This window comes from Protopterus annectens, chromosome 3.part0 (assembly GCF_019279795.1).
Source record: "Protopterus annectens isolate FY-2018-M chromosome 3.part0, PAN1.0, whole genome shotgun sequence".
NCBI lineage: Eukaryota > Metazoa > Chordata > Ceratodontiformes > Protopteridae > Protopterus > Protopterus annectens.
This window is the reverse complement of record NC_056731.1, coordinates 1,599,051,224-1,599,072,142: the sequence shown is the minus strand read 5'-3', so window position 1 is coordinate 1,599,072,142 and position 20,919 is coordinate 1,599,051,224. Positions and strand designations below refer to the sequence as shown.

General features: G+C 44.8%; 1 protein-coding gene across 2 annotated transcripts in view; it reads right to left on the bottom strand.

Annotated features, from left to right (window-relative positions):
* Positions 1–20,919, bottom strand: part of POP1 (POP1 homolog, ribonuclease P/MRP subunit) — a 1,346,230-nt gene that overhangs the window by 1,264,826 nt on the left and 60,485 nt on the right. For both annotated transcript variants that reach the window (XM_044065635.1, XM_044065636.1), the window contains exon 3: positions 11,032–11,148. In XM_044065635.1, coding sequence (XP_043921570.1) covers positions 11,032–11,148 — 117 coding nt within the window. The remainder of the gene's footprint in view (positions 1–11,031; positions 11,149–20,919) is intronic.

Genomic DNA, 20,919 nt, shown 5'->3' with positions numbered 1-20,919 from the left:
GCTATCTAAACAACCTCACAAATGTTGCAAATGCATTAAACTCCAACTTCATTAGATCATTTTCATTCTTAATAACAAGAAAAAAATATCCACAGCAAATCCCAACCCCCAAAATCCCCACACACACTATCCCCCCAGATGGTCCCCACCTCTACTATTAAAAAACATGCAACAGAGGCCATAGCTTAAGTTGTCTCTATACTGATCAACCACTCACTCAATGAATCCCCCTATGTAACGCTTCTATGGGGGGAAAAAGTTACATCTTCCTCATCCATAAAAGTGGTTAAGAAACTGAGCTCACTAATTACAGGCCCATTGCCAAGATACTTGAAAAATGCATTCCAGTCCCAATTAGTTCACTATATCATCCAAAACATTTCTATCTCCCTCACAGCATGGTTTCTGCCCCCACCATAGCACCTCCATGGCTCTCCATAGCTTCACTAACACAATTAGCATGAACAGACATAAAGGCAACCTATTATCTGTCCTTTCTTGATCTCTCTAAAGCTTAAAACTGTCCCCCACACTACTCTCTTACAAATACTTTCTAGCATAGGCCTTGATAACCCTCCCTGGTTTTGCAGCTACCTTGCTAATTGCCAACTGCCAACAGGTATGGAAATGTCTGACTGTCATCTCACGGTTTCTCTCCATATCAGTTGGAGCTCCACAAGGATCCATACTTGGTCCTATCCTGTTTAGCATTGTGATAATGACCTTGCCTTTACAACCAAGAATGACACCAGAGTACAGTACTCAGCAAAAAAAAAAAAAAAAAACACAGATTCCCTACTTCAGCGGACTCAGGAATCTTTCTCCTTAGTGGAAAAGTGGCTGACCTCCAACCAGCTACTCCTCAATCCCAGCAAATCAAAATTAATTCTCTTTATTCCAAAACTCCCTTCAATAAAAAAAAGTCGTACTTCTCTGTTACCTCTTCTAACACCACCAAACTACAATTTGTCACCTATATCAAGCTATTAGGAGTTCATATAGATGATTCAATATCCACATATATCACTGTTAAAAAAAAAAACTCACCAAATACTTGGGACTCCCTGCAGGGCTAACCCATAACACAGCTAGATCTCATATTGCCATAACCCTCCTCCTACCCACTCTTTCTACTGTGCACCAATACTTACCAACATTCAACAAACATAGCTAAACAAGCTTAAACTGTGCAACAACGAGGTTGCAAAATTTGTAGCTAACCTCCCCCCACAGATCACACCACTAGCACTCAGACACCTCCAGTGGTTCGAGCTACCCCACCAACTCATACACTCATCTCCCTACTGTACAAAAGCTACTATACAAACCAAATGACTGTCCATCCCTAACAAACGTAATACAATCTTAACATCCAGATAGGGCTCTGTGCTCTTTTGACAAAGCCATACTATGTATATCCAAATCAACAGCCTGTGTGGTTGCTCCTTATTATACTCACAAAGTGTCCAAAACCTGGAACTCCATCCTCCTAACAGTTAGACAAGAGCCATCACTAAAGTCTTTCAAGCTTCAACTAACACACCTACTCAACTCATGGCACTGCAAATGTTCTCTACCTGATTAAACCATTCTTCTCTTCTTTAACTGCTCTCAGTGCCGAATTCTTTATCCCTTCTGAAATAGTACAACTGCGTAAAATTACAACCTACAATATGTCTGAGTACTGTCTCAATAATGTAATGAATAACTGCCATTATAAGACAATGCTTGTTTGCATATACTTCTACTACTGATTTTTTGCTCTCCATGTTTATGTACATAATGTATACACACTACCACTTCCAGTGCTTAAGTATAGAGTGCCTATGTTAGATGTCACTGCCACTGTTCAATTGTATTGTATTGAACTGGAACTTTTCTCCCTTGGTCTCTGGTGAAAATGAGTCCTGAGCACAGTAAGACTTTCCTGGTAAACAAAAGCAACTAAATAAATATTCAAATTAAAATCAATCATAATCCTATACAATATTAACTGTCCTATTTGCATGAATAAAATATAAGTTCTAACATTACACAAATCTCGGTCCTTCAAGAAGTGTTAACCTTCTGAAACAGTCAACATTTTTGAATCAGCATAAAACCACAAACACTAGTAACTAGAACACCATCCTGTGAATCAGAGTAACTGCATGTTACATGTATTTTAATGCTCTACAGTACCTTGTTCACAAGCATTCATATTACAAATTTAAAGGTAGCAAATTATTCTCTTGGCAGTGCCTTCTTTTTTAATAACATTCTGACCTGGATATTAATGCCAGTATTTTACATTAGACTAATAAATTATAACTTTATTGTCACTCTTTTCTGTATTTAACTAATCCCCCATCACATCTCTACTGGAATTTATGACAATGATTTATTTATTTAGGTTAGTGCTCTGATCAAAATTGACCTTTTTCAGTCATGACCACCATGATACGAAAACAGAAGTACAAAAAAAAAAAAAATCAAAAGGAAAGCTACAGCATATAAAATAGTAGAATAACATACATGCCTATACCTTAAGTCTTGTTACACATGCCAGGGCTTTTTTACACTCCCCTTAACCATCAGACTAGATTTTCTCTTCTAAATGAACACAGATTGTAATGTATCATTCTTGTAAGGAATTCACTTTTATGGCAGACCATGAATCCAGGCATTTAGCCTTTCAGGCTCACTCACAATGCATCAGAATCTGAGGAATGCATTTCATATTTCTAAGCATCACAACTGCAGACAGATTTTTTTTTCTTACACTGGTACTTCAAGTGTTTCTTTTAGCTGACTGGAAAAAAGTGAACTATTTACCCTTTCAGACACAAGTATCTAACATTAGCAACTTGTTAATAACATACAACACCCAGTGAGAGCTCATCAATCCAAAAGCTTGTCTGTTTAATAAAAGTTATCAAGTTATCTCTGTGTCCTAGGCATCTAATCAGTTCCTCTTCTGCTTCAAAATTAATCTCATTGAAGGTTTAATATGTCATTTCTCCCTGGTATTGGCAATGGAAAACTCCACAAGGCAGGCATGAGATGCTGGGACAGAGGTCATTATCCTATGTAAAGTTAGAAGTTTCTTATACACTTCAGAACTCTTCACCTGTAAACCACTAAGTGCAGTGCAATGCCTAGATATGTCATGCTGCTTGTTGATGTTCACTTCCACTTGATTAAGATGCTCAGAGTTATGAACACACTTCTTGGCCAGGCTCACTTCCTTTCCCTGTATACTACAGCACAGTAGTAAGCCTTCCCACAGCTGGCACTCCTATGGTGGAAAATAACCAATTCCATCCTGCCAAAGATGGCCGAGCCAACCAAGGTAACTAACTATCAGCCCCCTCCCAGGATAGCTTTTACAGCACCTGGTTAGCAAGTGAGCATAAGTCATTTGAGGTTTAGTCATGGCTGTGCTCTCAATTCCATGAAGCTAGTTAGCGCTGTTGAAAGGTCAAATTTTGCTACTCTTTATATATCTGGACATCTACCTTCTGCTACCAGTGTAAGACATCACTACATTCACCTGGTTAAATTTTTTATCATCTTTTTCTTCCATTAGCCAACCAACAATCAGTTCTCCCCAGTGGTATATAAACCCATCTGTTTCCTAACATTGAAGAACATTCTCAGTTCCACCAACGTGGGAGCCTATACAAAGGGCCATCATCCAGACAGACATTGGAGAAGTCTGTGCGGTCTTCAACATCCTCTCAATGAAAGCATTTTGTACTGAAGCCCTAAATCCTCTTCCTGGTGGTGATGTGAACACCTGGTTCACTACAGGGGCAAACCAACACTCCGTCTTTGTCCATGAATGTGTTTTCCTTTTATATGTGGAACACAACCACCATCACTGATTTGGGCAGCCATAATGCATGCATACGCCAGCTTTCAGTGTCTTGAGACTTCCATCCCTTGGCACCAGAGCAGCAGACATAGCCAGCTGGGAGGATAATTTACTGGGTTTTTTTTCTTCTTCTCCCTCCCTCTCTCTCTGCCTACTTTGATTGTCAGCATCAGAATTCTAAGGAACACTTCAATGTCCAACTTGAAAAAGTAGCAGAGCTTTTTTTTCAGACTGTAAAAAGAAGTTATGTACCTACCATAATGTTCCATGTTAGTTGTCTTCATCTCGCCTTCTTTCTTGCTGGTGGATCGGCTCCGACTCGGCCATCTTCTATAGCTCGAGAGCTGTTTACTGGCTCGAGGCTACCCCTTATCCCATGATGCCTACCCAGATCTCATTTGTAATAGCTAACCCCAGACATAGCCAGAGAATCAACCTGTCTAAACAAACAGGTTGAGCATACCTGTCATACTCTCTAAGTCAGTAGAGGAAACAAACCAGAGAACACTCAGCCAGTGAAACCAAAACTCCTCTCGATCCAATAGGACAGGGGGACGGAGGGTGGAACGCAAGAAAGAAGGCGAGATGAAGACAACTAACATGGAACGTTATGGTAGGTACATAACTTCTTTATGTTAAGTTGTCTATCTCGCCTTCGTTCTTGCTGGTTGGGACAGCGTCCCTAGCACCTACAATCCTGGGCGGCTCATTGGTTCCACTGTTCTGAAGAGTCTGTTCCAAAGTCAACTCTGCTCCTGGAGACCATATCTAGCTTGTAATGAGAAATAAAGGTATGAGGATTTGCCCATGTAGCAGCTGCACAGATAGAGTCCATGGGCAACCTAGACTGGAAGGCTACCGAGGTGGCCAAAGCCCTAGTAGAATGACCTTTTGGTTTGACAGGCAACTCTTTGTTTCTCAATTGATAAATGAAAGTAATAATGTGAGACAACCACCTGGATAAGGTCACTTTGGAAACTGGGAGACCTTGTTTGCCTAGAGCGTAGGAAAGGAATAGTTGGTCCGACTTCCTTATATCCTTAGTCCTATGCAAGTAAAAACGCAACTGTCTATGAACATCCAGTTGGTGTTATTTGTATTCTGCCTTGTTGGTGTAGTTAGGGAAAAACACAGGAAGGTCTATAGATTGGTTTAAGTTGTTTTCTGAGCAGACGTTCGGAAGGAACGAGGGATTAGTCCTCAGAGCAACCCTGTCCTTATGAAAAACCAAGTATGGAGGATGAACACATAGCGCCTGAAGTTCAGAGACGCGTCTAGCTGAAGTAAAAGCTTCCAGAAAAAGTGTTTTCCAAGATAGGAACTTAATGGAGCAGGATGCTGCAGGTTCAAAGGGGTGCATAATTAAGGAGGTTACTACCAAATTAAGGTCCCAAGGAGAAGGGGGATCTCTCACTGGAGGTCTAAGGAGAGTAGTCCCTCTTAAAAAGGCTTTACAGAGCTTATGAGACATAATGTTTGAATTAGACAACCCGACATGAAAGTTAGAAATGGCCACCAATTGAACCCTGATTGTATCAGAAGCAGACCCAGAATGAAAAAGTTGTGCTAGGAACTCCAACATTTCGTGGACTGGGGCTGAAAAAGGATCTACGTTCGTAGCCTCTGCCCAACAAGAAAAACGTTTCCATTTGCTAGCATAAGTTTTTCTAGTTGTGGACTTGTGAGAGGAGACAGTAATCTCACGCCCGGCCGGGAAAATGCTGGGAAGCCTGGCTAAGGCTGGAAGTGGAGCAACCAAGCTGTGAGCTGGAGTGTTTGGAGGGATTGATGCAGCCCGCCTGATTGATGAATCAGTAGGTCTGGAATTGGATTCAGTGTCCAGGGCTGATCGAGAAGGTAATGGTGCAGGAACGGAAACCATATCTGTCAAGGCCAGTAGGGGGCAATGAGGATCATTTTGCAACCCAATGATATTGCTTTCTGTATGAGTTTTGGAATCAGGGGAAATGAAGGAAAGGCATAAAGAAGTCCCTGAGGCCAATCGTGGACTAGAGCGTCTCTGGGTGAGTGACCTGGAAGCGGAAGAAGGGAGAAGTAGTTGCTGCATTTGCTGAAGGGGGTGGCAAAAAGATCGCAGCAAGGCTGTCCCCATTTGTGGAAGATCAGATCCGCAACTACCTGATTCAGAGACCACTCGTGAGATATGATAATAGCTCTGCTGAGCCTGTCCGCTATGACGTTGGACCTCCCAGGGATGTGCGTCGCAATCAGAAATCGTTGGGAAGAAATCGTCCACTGCCAGAGTCTGAGTCCTTCTTGACATAGGGGGTAGGACTTGGTTCCGCCCTGCTTGTTGATGTACCAGACCACTGACATGTTGTCCGTTTGAATTGCAATGGTCCCAGAAGGGAGAGAGTCTTGAAGAGCTTGCAATGCTAGGAGCATGGCTCTCATTTCTAGGATGTTTATATGCAGGTGGTACTCGTGAGGCCAAGTGCTTTGGACTGTCCTGCCCTGATAATGCCCCCCCACCCTATCAGGGAGGCGTCCGTGGTCACATTGGCAACCGGAGGAGACTGAATGAAGGGTCTGCCCTGAGTCACTAGTGGGGAGAACATACACCAAGAAAGGTGCCTTTTGCATGCTTCTGTAATCATGATCATGTGAGACATGGGTAGCTGTTAGAAAGACCTCTGTGTGAACAGAAGCCACTGAAGGATCCTCATGTGAAAGCGGGCCAGTGGGATTAGAAGAATTGCCGCTGTCATGGAACCCAGAGTTTGAAGGACGAACCTGACTTGGATCCTTTTGCTCTGCATTAGAATTTATACTTGCTGGCGAATTGTAGATGCCCTTTCTGGCGGTAACCTTGCGGACATGTTCTTTGTGTCTAAGTCTGCTCCTATATAGATGACAGACTGACAGGGCAACAAGGCAGATTTTTCGAAGTTTATTGTAATGCCTAGCTGGGAGCAGATTTTGATAGTGTAGTCCCTGGCTTGCAGAAGTTGATGCCTGGTAGTAGCAGTGAGGAGCCAGTCATCTAGATATGGAAACACCTGGAATTCTCAGCATCTCAGGTGAGCCGTGACCACTGCCATACATTTGCTGAACACCCTGGGGGCTGAGGTGAGACCAAAGGGCAGAGCTCTGAACTGGTAATGACTGGCTCCCAGCTGGAAGCGAAGGAATCTCCTGGAGAGCCTGTCCATTTTGATGTGGTAGTACGCATCCTGAAAGATATATGGAGCACAAACAATTGTCCTGACCCAGAAAGGGTAGAATGGACTGTAGCGTGACCATCCGAAACTTTGTTCTTTGAACAGACTTGTTTAGTCTGCTGAAATCCAGAATCGGTCTCCAGTCCCCTGTCTTTTTTGGTACCAAAAAGAACCTTGAGTAAGTTCCGGATCCGTGGTGGTCTGCCAGGACTTCCTGGATGACTCTTTTTTTCTAGCAGTCTTGAAACTTCTATGACTGCTTGGTCCCTCAGATGGGGTGGAACATCTGGAAGGGATTTGCTTGATGGTAGGGGGTGTTGAGAGAAGGGAATTTTGTAACCTCCGGATATAATTGACCGTACCCATTTGTCTTGCGTTAAATTTTGCCAGGCTTTTGGGTACAGTGAAAGTCTTCCCCCAACTGCCTCCAGAGGCGGGCAGCCGAGCAACCCTTCAGGGATGCTGAAAGGGCTTCTCAGAGAAGGATTTTCTGTTGCCCTGGTTCTGCGGACCCCCTCTGCCACGAGGGCGGCATCTATTGTTGTTATTTCCCCCTCTGCCCCTGAAGGGAAAAATCGCTATGTGTGTCAGGCGAGGCTCCCTGGGATTTTCGGAACCACATTTTACCACTCTTCTGACCCTTGGGGTATGGTCTGGAAGGAGTGGAAAAATGGACTCCCATGGCAAAGAGAGTCTTGCCCTCTTACTCACACCTAGTCAAAGTGTCTTTCACCTGTGGTCCAAAAAGAAAGGAACCATCAAAGGGGGTGTTGGTGAATGACGCTCTAAAGGGTTCCGCAAAGTTACACAGCCTCATCCATGCATGTCTCCTAAGGGCCACGTCCATACCTGCAGCTCTACTCACACCATCGGCTGCATAAGAAATGAGCCTCATGGAGGAGCTGACTACAGAATTAAGGGGTGCCAGCTGGGAAGCCACTTTAGCTTGAGCCCCCTCAGCTGATGGATCTTGAAGGGTATCTCCGAGCTCTTTAAGGAGATCCCTCTGAAGCTGGGTAAAATGGAAGTGACCTCATAGAAAAGGTCGTTGAAGCAAACATTTGCTTCCCGTATCTGTCCATGGTCCTAGACTCCTTGTTAGGAGGATGGACAGATGAAGAGGTTTCCACTAACTCTTTTTTAGTGGCTGCTGCTACCACCATGGCATCAACAGGAACACCTTTGGTAAGGAACTGCTTATCATGGGGTGCTGTGATGAACTTGCCAGGTCTCCTCGGAGTTGGTTCTACTGTATCCGGGGCTGACCAAGCCTTTCGAGCCACCACGGACATAAGTCTTATCGGTTCCAGCCAGAACCGAAGTAGCAGGTAAAGTCTGAACCAAAGACTGCTCCGAACTTGGAGCCGACGATTTGGTAGATTTAGGGGATTTCACGGGCTGAGTCTTGGCCGGTGAATCCTGGAGCTTTAAAAGGCCCCTAAGAACAAGCTTATTCTTACTCTCCTGCAGAACTCTTGGACTAAATGCATGGCAGATAGAACAAGAGTCCTGCAGGTGTACAGCGCCTAAACAATAGACGCAAGAAGTGTGCCCATCTGTCAGAGACATTTTCTGACAGCATGAGTCACACTTCTTGAACCCAGATACCTTGGATTCTTTGGACATCCTGTAACAAAAAATACAATAATAGCTAACCAATCAAAATACAGTCTAAAGAGAAAAACACAGTACACTACAGACTAAGCTAAAGTTTTTTTTTTTTTTTAATAGGAAAGCCTCTAACTCAAACGGCTAGCCTATAAAGAAGATAGAAGGAAAGCCTCTAACTTAAATGACTAACCTGACAGGAATAAGGAGGGGGGGAGGGGGAGAACTCTCTAAATTAAACGAGTTCTAAAGGGAAGGTAAGAAAGCTACAAATACACACTTAGCTAACACAACAAGTATAAGACTAAAACTAACAAAAACCCCTAGGAAAAAGACTATTTCTAGTAAAAAAAGTTCTATAAAGAAACTTTATACGAGCCTGAGCCAGAAAAACGACACCTCACAGCTGAAGCGGCAAATGAGATCTGGGTAGCTAGCGCTAGGCATCATGGAATAAGGGGTAGCCTCGAGTCAGTAAACAGCTCTCGAGCTAGAGAAGATGGCCGAGTAGGAGCCGAGGATCAGCTCCGATCCCAACCAGCAAGAACGAAGGCAAGATAGACAACTTAACATCAATAGTTCCGCATCCGGGTGTGAGAAATCTGACTCCTGTGATTAATAGGTATTATTTAGGCAGTGCTGGCTTGCGTTGCACTCGCATTTTAACATGGTAGATAGAATTATTGTCTTTGATGTTACGAACCCTTTCCCCAGCTCACTTACTGGCCTTGCTCAAGCACTGTGCATCACAGAAAACTGTTGCAACAAACACCACAAGATAACAAGCACTTGAAAAATGCATTTCAGAAAAATGCAATCAAATACTGGCAGAAAATCAGGAGAGAAAAGTAAAATAAAATATATATTTCCTTCTTTGTGGCACTATTGGGGATTGATTAAAGGGACAGACTGACTGCTTCTAGATTCCAGGGATGTGAATGTCTCCCTTTATTCAGCCCTCATAAGGAAATCATTGAATATAACACTCCCTCTGGCATGCATCTGTCCAGACACATACAACAGCTAGAACCGCCCACAGAAATACCTTACAAAAAAGGATACTAGGCTTAAACAATCTGCCCTAAATAGGATGCCTCAAAATCCTGTCACTTTACTCAGTCTCTTGCAGGCTGCTAGGAGATGACCTGTGGCTGGCAAACAAACCATCTTCGGTCCCAATACCAATGGACCTACTGTGCATCAGCAAGTCAAAAAGCATCAGAAATATTCGGTCCAGGGATCTAAACCTTTTATGCAAAATCAACAATGATTTGGAGGGATAGGCACATCTCACAAAGGATTCCACTGTTATGGAAAAGCAACCGCCCCCAATTCATGTAAAACAAAGCTCAACACTATCTCAATTCAAGTAAAACTTGGATCTATGGAAGGAAAGTAGGAAATTTATTCCAGGAATCCCCATGTATTACTAATGTACAGAAGCAGCTCCTAAATATTTTTAACCGATGCTTGGGGCCTTTCAAGACATCTACGGTGTTACCCCAGTTACAGCGAGAGGGACTATATAGTCCATGAAGGGGGAACACTAATCTAGACACTAAAGGAGACAGATAATTTCAAGAACAAACAAAACATTCAGCTAGGTTTAAAATGGCCTACAAGGGCAGCTAGACTAATAGTAACCCATGAACCTATAAATTTGTGAGTGGAGTTTTCTTGCTCATTTAAATCTGAAAACAAAGCTTAAAACCTTTACTTTTATTCAGACTCACAACTATAACTCCAGGCTACACTATTTATCTGTGGTGTGATGCTAGTAATCTGTTACTGATAAGGGATATTTATATACCCATGTTTAAGAGTCATTTCTTTTTAATGGTTCTGTTGCTAGAATCAGTGACCTAACCTAACCTAACTACTCTGCACCACTTAGCCTTCATGATGTGTCAGATGAACAAACATGTATGGGGAATAAAATGCAAGATTTCACAGAACAGCAAACTGAAACAAGTTCAAGCACAAAACAACAAGAATAGTTATTAAATTATGCTGTTTCTGTACATGGCACTTTTAGTGCTGTATTACAGGGAAGGAAGATTATTTCTTGGAAAGAAACATTTGACTGGAGCTCTGCATTAAAATTTTAAATGACAAAGCACGTAATCAAGAGTTACAATTTGAAAATAATAAATTTTTCCAGACTGATTTTTGAATTACCACACATTAAAACAATAGAGAGTACTCAGCTACAGTACTCACCTATAACAAGTATGCAGTAAGCAACAATAAATCAAGAAGCTTCAAGTCAAACACAGCAGTCTACTGACAATACAGATTTGTAAGTAAATTGCATATTAAATGCACCCAGCTTACCTTTGCACCCATTTCTGATTGGTGTCTGAAAGTGCTCTTTGGATAACTAACCTGTAATATACAACGGCATCTGCTGATGACCACCAGACACAGCTTTTCCTTGGCTAAGCAAGTCTGAAGAACCAAATCCAGTTTTATTTTGTCTCTCTTCATTACCAGGCACAGACCCTAGAAAGGAAGAAAAACAGTAAAAAAAAATTTTTTTGGTCACTGTATTCTGACAAACTATGTTACTCTAACATCACTCTTTAAGACTTCATAATGCAGCAAGCTCAAGCATTGTGATTTCAGTTATGCTAGTAAATACAAGACTGTGTCTATCAAAAGAAGTGTGTGGTTGCTACGTCTAAGGATCTTAAATGCCATTTCTCTAAACTATGCATTGAAAAAATCCCTTTCAGAACTCTAAATAAGTATTTGTGTGTGTTTAGCTTTACTAGACATTCTGGAGCTTCTTAAATGTGACAAAAAGAGTAGGATAATTGCAAGTAGACAGTGGCAGATTATAACAAGGACAACTCGGGCAGCAGCCTGGGGTCCATGACTTCAGGGGGCCCACTAAAGCAAATAAACAACATGCTGCTGGCAAATGCAGCGAGAAGGCATTTTTTTTTAAACTGTTAAAGTTCAGCACTGGTAACTCATTAGTTATCTTATATGCTGAATGTAACAATGTTTCAGTAACCTGGCATTGTTTCTTTTTCAGTAAAAATATTTAAAATGCTGCCACATCTATGTGTTTATACTTCGGTAACTAACTGTTTGCATACATGCAAGGTATGCCTGCATTACTGCATATCTATTTGTACTCTGGCTGTGTTTTCTGCCTGCCTGTTCTATGCTGACATTTTTAAGTTTCTGAGTTATAGGAAAGACTCACATTCCCGTGATATCTTCAGATTGGGGGAGGGGGGTAAACTGGCAACTCATCTTGGGACAGCAGCACAGGCTAAGGAAGCAAAAACAGACCCTTTCAACCAGTAACTACAGATCTTTTTAAATTCAATACAAATGTGGCGGACTGCCACTCTATGGATGGACTCAGCCTTACGCATTCTTCTCTGCTTCTACTTGGTGTTCATTTATTTTTAACTCCATCCATCTCGCATTCAAAGAGCTGTAGTTCTTGGCCACTTGATATCCCTCCCTTCCTGCTTTAATACAGCCCTCGACAGAGATTCTAGCTACCTTCTGTATATAACCCAAAAGATGGACTTAATTGAGAGCTGCCACCCTGCAAATTACAAATACATCTTACTCTTATAAAAACAACAAAAAAATGAACTGCAAAACAAGTAGATAACTGTCTTACCTGTAGTAAAACTTTGACTTTAGCACTTGGGTTCTACATACAATTAGCTACTGTAGCCTGCAGTTTATTTTAAACATATGCACAGTTTACTTGTACTCTGAAGATGGACATTTCCTGTCTCACTTGGACACAGTGTGAGTAATGGGGTTTTCCTTTAAAAATTGTGAGCATCCTGCTTAATTTGGGATAGATGGCAACCTCAATGTTTCACTAGAATAACATTTTTTTTCCATTAGCAAGCAGTTTCCAAAGGATATGAAGTCTGGTTGAGAGGCATGGAGAATGCACCTTAGAACGTTCTCCTGAAGGACACGTCCTAGTCAAACTTAAACGTTGGAACCCGGTTTCACTGTGATTGATGAGTACCAATTGAAAATTAGAAGTTATGTACTCACCATAACGTTCCATCTGAGTAGGTGTATTCATTTGTCTGCAACCTGTGGGTTATGGATCCGATATCGGATCCGAACCGGCATGGTTTTCCAGCTATGGATCCAAGCTCTCAGCTCCTCCCCTCACCCATAATGCCCTGCTCTACCCTCATGACCTCAGATCGAGTTTGCCAAAGCAACAATACCCTAAAAAGGGTAACATAGAATATGCAGGAAACTGAAAGGCCAGGGGGATAGGAGGGCGGGATGGTTGCAGACAAATGAATACACCTACTCAGATGGAACGTTATGGTGAGTACATAACTTCTAAATCTGAAGTAGGATATTCATTTGTCTGCAACCTGTGGGACAGAGTCCCCAGCTACCTGAATCTTGGGTGGCCATCATGGAAGGATATTCCGGAGCACCGCGGAGCCAAAGGATGCTCTACCCCTAGATGCAAGATCCAACTTATAGTGGGAAATAAACGTATGAGATGAAGCCCACGTGGCTGCTGCACAAATATCATCTAGAGGAATCCTAGCCTTGAAGGCTGCCGAGGTAGATACTGACCGGTTGAATGGGCATGAACACCTCCGTGCGGGCCTTCCTGAAGCTTGATAAGCCAATAAAATGCACTGTGAAATCCAGCGGGACAGAGAAACTTTAGAGATTGGCTTGCCCAAATTGAATTTTGCAAAGGAAATAAACAGCTGGTCTGATTGCCTATGACCAGCTGTCCTGTTCAGATAAAATCTAAGTTGCCTGTGAACATCTAGTGAATGTAGCTTATATTCACCTTTGTTTTCATATTTAGGGAAGAAAACAGGGAGGTTAATGGACTGATTGATGTTTGCTTCAGAAGCGATTTTAGGAAGAAAGGACGGTATGCTCCTGAGGGAGACACGGTCCGGATGAAATACCAAGTAAGGAGGTTTAGCTGATAATGCTTGAAGTTCAGACACTCTCTTGGCCGATGTAATGGCTACCAAAAGGCTGTCTTGTAGGACAAGAATTTGAGATCCACCGTAGCCGCTGGCTCGAAGGGGCGGTCAAGGCCTGTAGAACCAAAGAGAGGTCCCAAGGAGGAACTGCTTGTTTTATAGGGGCCTGAGAAGAAAAGTACCTTTAAGAAAAATTTTACACAATTTGGCTGACATAAGAGGATTAGAGTCATGGCCAATGTGATAGTGAGAAATTGCCGCCAGTTGTACTTTGACTGTGGAACTGCTGGCACCATCGTTAAAGAGAGTGGTTAGAAAGTCAAGCACTAAAGGAAGAGGAACCGTGAAGGGATTCAGGCCTTGCCGCCCGCCCACAAAGAGAAACGTTTCCACTTGCTTCGTAAACCTTTCTAGTGGATGGTTTATGAGCTGCCACCAAAATTGCTTTAACCGTGATGAAATACCGAGTCCTTATCAAGAGTGGAACTGGAGCAGCCAAGCGGTCAGCTTCAGGTTGTCCAGATTCGGAGGAGGAATGCAGGATGGATGGGATATCAGATCCGGGATGGGATCTAGAATCCAAGGAGGATTCACCGAGTGAGACCTTAGGAAGGGGAACCAGATCTGTCGAGGCCAGAATGGAGCAATGAGAATCATTCTGCAACCCACCCGAGAGGCTTTCTGAAGAACTTGGAGCATCAGAGGCAAGGGTGGATAGGCATACAGAAGACCGGGTGGCCAAGCATGCACCAGAGCTGCCTCTTGGGGTACCTCCGGGAGGAGGTATTAGAGCCAAAAACTGTCGCACTTGGTGTTTGAGGGAGAAGCAAAAGATCGCATGAAGGGTTCCCCACCGTGCGAATATGCGTTCGCTACTTGACAATTGAGAGACCACTCGTAAGGGGTCAGAATGGTGCGACTGAGCTTGTCCGCTAGGATGTTGGACCGACCCGGAATGTGCGTTGCTATTAGAAAGCGATTGGTGGAGATTGCCCATTCCCAAACTCTCATGGCCTCGACAAAGAGGGTAAGACCTTGTTCCCCTTGCTTGTTGATGTACCAGACAACAGACATGTTGTCCGATTGAATTGCAATTGTTCCCAAGGGAAGAAAGTCCTGAAGTGCTAGCAATGCTAAGAGCACTGCTCTCATCTCTAGAACATTGATATGCAGTAAGGTCTCTGAATCGTTCCACGTGCCTTGGACGGTCCGCCAAGAAGTGCCCCCACCCGAGGCGGGAGGCGTCCGTGGTCACCGTGGCGAGAGGGGAGAAGCACAAAATGGGCGGCCTTTGTGGAGATCCGGGAGTGGAGCCACCACTAGAGCCACCCCTTGCAAGCCTTCCTGATCGATATGTGATGATGCATGGGGAGAGCAAGGTATGACCACTGTACTAAGAGCGTCCATTGAAGAATGCGCATATTGAGCCTGGCAAGAGGAAGAAGTGCTATAGCCGATGCCATGGACCCTAGAGCCCTCAGGACCAACTCCGCCTGAACAGAACTTGACTGGAGAATGGCCCGCACCTGGAGCTGCAGATTTAGAACTCTGTCCGCAGTGAGGAAGGCTCGTAAACTCCTTGTGTCTAGCCTGGCCCCTATAAAATCTAAGAACTGTGTGGGCCAGGTTGGATTTCTTTGTATTTATTGTGATGCCCAGAAAGGGAGCAAGATGGAGAAAGGAGTCTCGCCAATAGAAGTAGATGCCTTGTTGGGGCGGTAAGAAGCCAGTCGTCCAGGTAGGGAAAGACCTGCACCCCTGAAGCCTCAGGTGGGCCGCTACCACTGCTAATACTTTGGTGAACACCCTGGGGCTGTGGTGAGACCAAAGGGAAGGACCCGGAACTGGTAGTGACTGGCTCCCAGCCAGAAGCGGAGAAACCTCCTGGAGCGCCTGTCCATCAGGATGTGGTAGTACTGGCCCTTGAGTTCTATCGAGCACATCCAGTGATTTTCTCCCAGAAGGGGAGAATAGATTGCAGAGTGACCATTCGGAATTTTTCTTTGGGGACTGCCAGATTCAAGAGAGAGAGGTCTAGGATTGGTCTTAGTTCCCCGCCTTTTGGCACTAAAAGAATCTGGAGTAGAACCCTGATCCGATCTGGTCTGGGGGAACGGGCTGGATGGCTCCTTTCTTTAGCAGATGGCCAATTTCTGCCAAAGCGGCCTCCTGTTGACCGGGTGGGACGCCTGGGAGGGACTTCAACTTTGGAAGGTGAAGGAAAGGAATGCGATATCCTCTGGATATGATTTGGAGAACCCAGCGGTCCGATGTTATGGACTCCCATGCCGCTAGGTGCCCCGAACGCCCCCGACTGCCTCCAGAGTAGAGCAGTCGGGCAACCCTCAGGGTTGCTGCGCGGGCCGCACAGAGAAAGGTTCCCTGGACCCGAAGTTTCTGGGAGCCCCTCTGCCTCTAGGGCGGCGTCCTCCCTGTCCTCCTCTGCCACGGAAGGACTGGTTGTCCGGAGCAGGCTGGGACTGCTGCGACTTCCGAACCACATCTTCTTCTGACCCTTTTGGTTCCTAGAATAGGGCCTCTGGGGTGCAGAGAAGCGGATTCGACGGCAGACAGCGCCTTCCGTCCTTTCGCTCTGGGTCAACGCCTCGAACGGTCTTGCCAAACAGAGCAGAACCATCAAAGGGCGTCGCAACGACGCTTTGAAGGGCTCAGAAAAATCGCAGGACGGAGCCAGGCCTGACGCCTAGTGACCAGTCCTGTCCCGCAGCTCTAGCGGCGCCTTCCGCTGCATGGGAGAGTAGCCGCATAGAAGTATTTGTAACTGACCTAAGAGTGGCCATACGGGTGGAGTGCAGAACTCTGTCCTCCTCCGAAATGGACTCGGGGATGCAGCGTATTCCTTAATAAGATCTCGCTGCATCCTAATGACATGTGCCAAATAGTTCAGCCCTTACCGAGAAGGTCGCCGAACTGAACATCCGCTTCCCAAGCGGTCCATCATCCGAGACTCCTTGCTTGGTGGGTGGACTGAGGACTCTCCTGAGCCAGTTCCCTCTTGTGGCCGCCGTCAACATGGCATCTACCGGAGGCCCCTTACTCCAATGGGTCCGGGTCGGATGGCGGGCTAAGGATCCTATCCGGCCTCTTGGGAATTGGCTCCCCGGTGTCCGGTTCCTTCCACGCCCTGGTGGTAATAAGCTCCACCAGGGGTCGGCAGGGGGACACCCAAGAGGTAGACGGGCCCGCTTCAAATGCCTCCAAGAACACGGACTCGTCCGAGGAAGACTTGGGGCAGACCACCCCCTTATACGGAGCATTTCCATGATGTCTCCAAAGGAGACATCCTCGGGGTGACCGTGGGGAGCCTTCCCTTCCTCCAAGTCCGTGTCTTCTGTGAGAGACTCGGGGAGTCAATGTGCCTCCTTTGCGTATGCTTGAGGGACCTCCTCTGGGGGCTGTCAGAGGAGTCCTCGCAAGCAGCAATTTGTTCCATAGGAGCAACTTGGGGCACAGCAACGGGCTCTCCCAGGGGCCGGATGGTGGCACCCTGGCCCAGTGCCGCGGGAGCGGGACGGAGCCGAACAAGTGCCGGGTCCGAGACCCTCAACAGAGCCCTCTCCACTACATCAAAAGCCGAAGGGGAGCCGACCTCGACCAAAGGATCCGACAATCGGCTCCCTCGATCCGAAGAGTGGACCGAGCCGGCGCCGGCGCCGGATCCGGCGACAGTACGCTCCGACACAGACGGCGCCGAAGGAGCACTGATCCCCCCGGATCCGAAGCTCGGATCCAGGCTCCGAGAGGTCGGATCCGACGCACTCGAGGGCAGGGTCGGATCCGAAGTACCAAGTACTATCGGCGCCGACCCACCCCCGGCCCGGCTGCTCGTTTCCAGCTGCTCCGAACCCGGATAGCGGGTCGGAGAAGGAGCAATAGGCTTAAAAAAGGGTGTTGAGCTCCCCCCCGGAGGGGGGGGAGGCAAGAGCACTCCCATCTGCATCTGGGCCTGGATGAACCTTCTCATCATCCGGTCCAGATCAGCATCAGAAAGGCTATGTGTAGATCTCGACGAGGCTACCGAGGTAGGCCTGGAGTGCCTCCTCGATAGCCTCGACGGAGATCGGGTCTCCTCCTCCTCAGGACCGGTGAAAAGCACACAGGGGACCGGAGCCGAGAAGGAGGAGACCGAGCCGACACGGAGCCGGGAGAAGCCGCTTGGCTGGCGGGCTGAAACAGAGGTCTCGCCCGCCGCTGGTGCTTCTCCCTCCGGTCCTTTTTTCTAGCATCCCTCTCCTCTCCAGAAACGGGAGGTTGAGTCCCAGGAGCAGGAGGGGGTGCCACAGGGGGAACAACCGTAGCCACAGTTGTACCCGAAGGAGCGGAGGCCGGAGCCGAGTCTGGCGGTAAAAGACCCGCCAAGACAAGCTTGGACCTCCGCTCCCTCAGTGCCCTGGGGTTGAACCCTGCACAAATGGAACAACCAGATGTGAGGTGTTCAACCCCGAGACACTTAACACACCGAGTGTGGCCATCAGCCGGTGAGAGCTTATGGCCACACTCGGAGCATTTCGAGAAAATAGATTTAGGCTGATCAGCCATAATCTATAAAGCTACTAAAAGTAACTTAAAAAAAAAAAGAGACACAGGCCCAACACACACACTCTACGCAACAGCGAGGGGAGGGAAAAAAAATTACTTAATTTAACTCAAAATAAAACTATCAAAGAGGGAAACCTAAACTTTCACACAGAAAAACCAAAAAAACTTTAAATTTTCTGTTTTAACAAGTAATAAATGACCACTTAGCTGAGAGCTATGAATACAAATCCAGTCACCAGCGCGGCAAACGAGATCTGAGGTCATGAGGGTAGAGCAGGGCATTATGGGTGAGGGGAGGAGCTGAGAGCTTGGATCCATAGCTGGAAAACCATGCCGGTTCGGATCCGATATCGGATCCATAACCCACAGGTTGCAGACAAATGAATATCCTACTTCAGATCACTGATTATGACTACCAGTCTGTGTAGCTGCATTCTCTACTTATTAGTTGTCTGGGGAAAGGAGAAAAGCTTGCAATCGTTCATCTCCAAAATGTGGAACACTTAACAACTTGAACTAGGCAGCTCACAACATGATTAAAATGTTAATTCATACTTAAAAAACTTCAAATAGTATAAAAAAATAAAAAATAAAAAGAAATAAGATTTAGTATTATTTAACAAGTTGTTGTTGTATCTTTCGGCTTTTCCCGGTTGGGGTTGCCACAGCGGAACTCCAGTCCGCTAATGATTGGCAGCAGATTTTTAAGTACCAGGTTGCCAGCCCTGATGTACAACCTTCAACGAAGGTACGCCCATTCACACTTATCTCCACACAGAAGACGCTTTCGCTGAGATTCGAACGGAACAATGTCTTGCTGTGAGGCGACAATGGTACCGCAGCACCACCACCGCAGTACAGTATTATTTAACAAGTATTTGTATTTATTTTTAAAAAATCTGAGCAATGAATTTGTGACAGACCCTTTCAATATAGACCTGCATGGAATAAGGAATTTGTAGAATTCAAAAAGTGATAACTGGAAAAGGTGTGTTGGTGAATGCAGGGTTTGTTTGCAGACAAGTGGGGGTGGGGTATAACGAAAGGAGATACTGTCAGCCCAGCTAGCTCGAATTTTGTAAATAATTGTGTGTCATTGGTGAATATCAAAATGATTTGTGTAAGATGCTTGTTTTACAAATGTATTAGAACTGTATGTCATGTATATCAAACTTGTTTGTACAGACGTGTGTTGAAAAGGGTATTTGCAAAATGCTTGTGCTTAAAATGAATTCACAGTGTGCCCTACTGGAGGGCAACAGAAATATATATGCACTACTGTAACTGTTTAAATGTATATATTTTTAACAGTGGAAAATGGGATACAAGAAGTTAACCTCAGCCTACTAAATTTCAGCAAAATAGCTGAAATTAAATTACTTTATGGCAGCTAGAGACAGAATGTCTATACTAGGGAACTCTCTGTATTGTCTTTAAAGTGAAATAATTACTAGTTTTGAAATGTGAAGGAATGCAATTGTTTTATGACTTCCAGCATCTGCTAAAGATCTGAGGCCTATGTATTTTCTCAAGTAGATGCTAAATAGTGCCAGATTCCAGCATTGGGAGTTTCTCCTGGGAAGGAGTCAGATCCCAAGAAATTACATCATTCTGCAAGCTATCCCAGCAGCAATACTTGACATTAATTTAAAAAGTCTCTTAGAGAGAGACAGCATTCTGCATTCTGTCTTAGATCTGGCAACAACTAGAAGATCCATTCATCACATCTGCCTTGCTCTTTATTAAGTTAACTAGGGTATAGTAATTCTCTTAGATACAGTCAGGAACATAGCATAGCTCAGATATTTTTCTTTATTTATTTGAGCCTGTCCTGCAATGCTGTTTTAAATATTTCCTGTGGTTTTGAACTCTGATATCACTGTGAATATATATTTAGTCTTGCTTTGTTCTTTTATTATTTGTTACTAAATATAGTTAAACCTTTTATTGTGGCTGATCTGTGTACAGAGACTTAAGTTCTGACACTATTTGCATATTTATTCGGTTACACTGTGTAGGCTACTCTTAATAGCCTTGCTCTTGGTCAAACTACCATTTTTATTAATAGTAACATTACACAGTAAGATTGGACACTCTTTGTTAAGGACCTTAAAGTATCTGACAAGGTGTTGGCTAGTGGCAGTGATAACTACCTTATAGTTTGGGCAAAAGGGGGCATAGCTAGTAAACCTGTGCCAGCCTTTCCCGGGTGTGTGTATGTGTGTGTGTGTGTGTGTGTGTGTGTGTGTGTGTGTGTGTGTGTGTGTGTATATATATATATACAAGTCAAACCTCAAAGAGTGTGTGTGTCAACTACTTAGACAGGGACACAAAGCACTGGTTGGACAAAGAGGGTGCTGGAGGTCTTCACTTGGCCACTCAGGTGAGATCAAACTCTATAGCTGTGCCAGTGGAGAGTCTTACTGGGGGATCTGGAGAAAGAGGGAGAAACCAGCCCCAGACTGACTGTGGTCTCTGTATGCTCTTAAGGGAAATTGCATTTAATGCACAGAGCTGCACCTGGAAATACTTTGTGTGTGTACCTTATCATCCTCTTAGTGAATGTCACCACTATCGCCAGTGGTGAGGATTGAGGCTCCTTGATTATTGGTACAGTGGTGGGTCATCACAGGGTGAATCCATGGTTTGTTTGCAGATAACTTATTTATTTTTACCTTGACAAGTGTTAGTAAATTCTGGATAGAACTGCTCGGAAATTAATGAATTTTACTATAACTAAGACAGATGATGA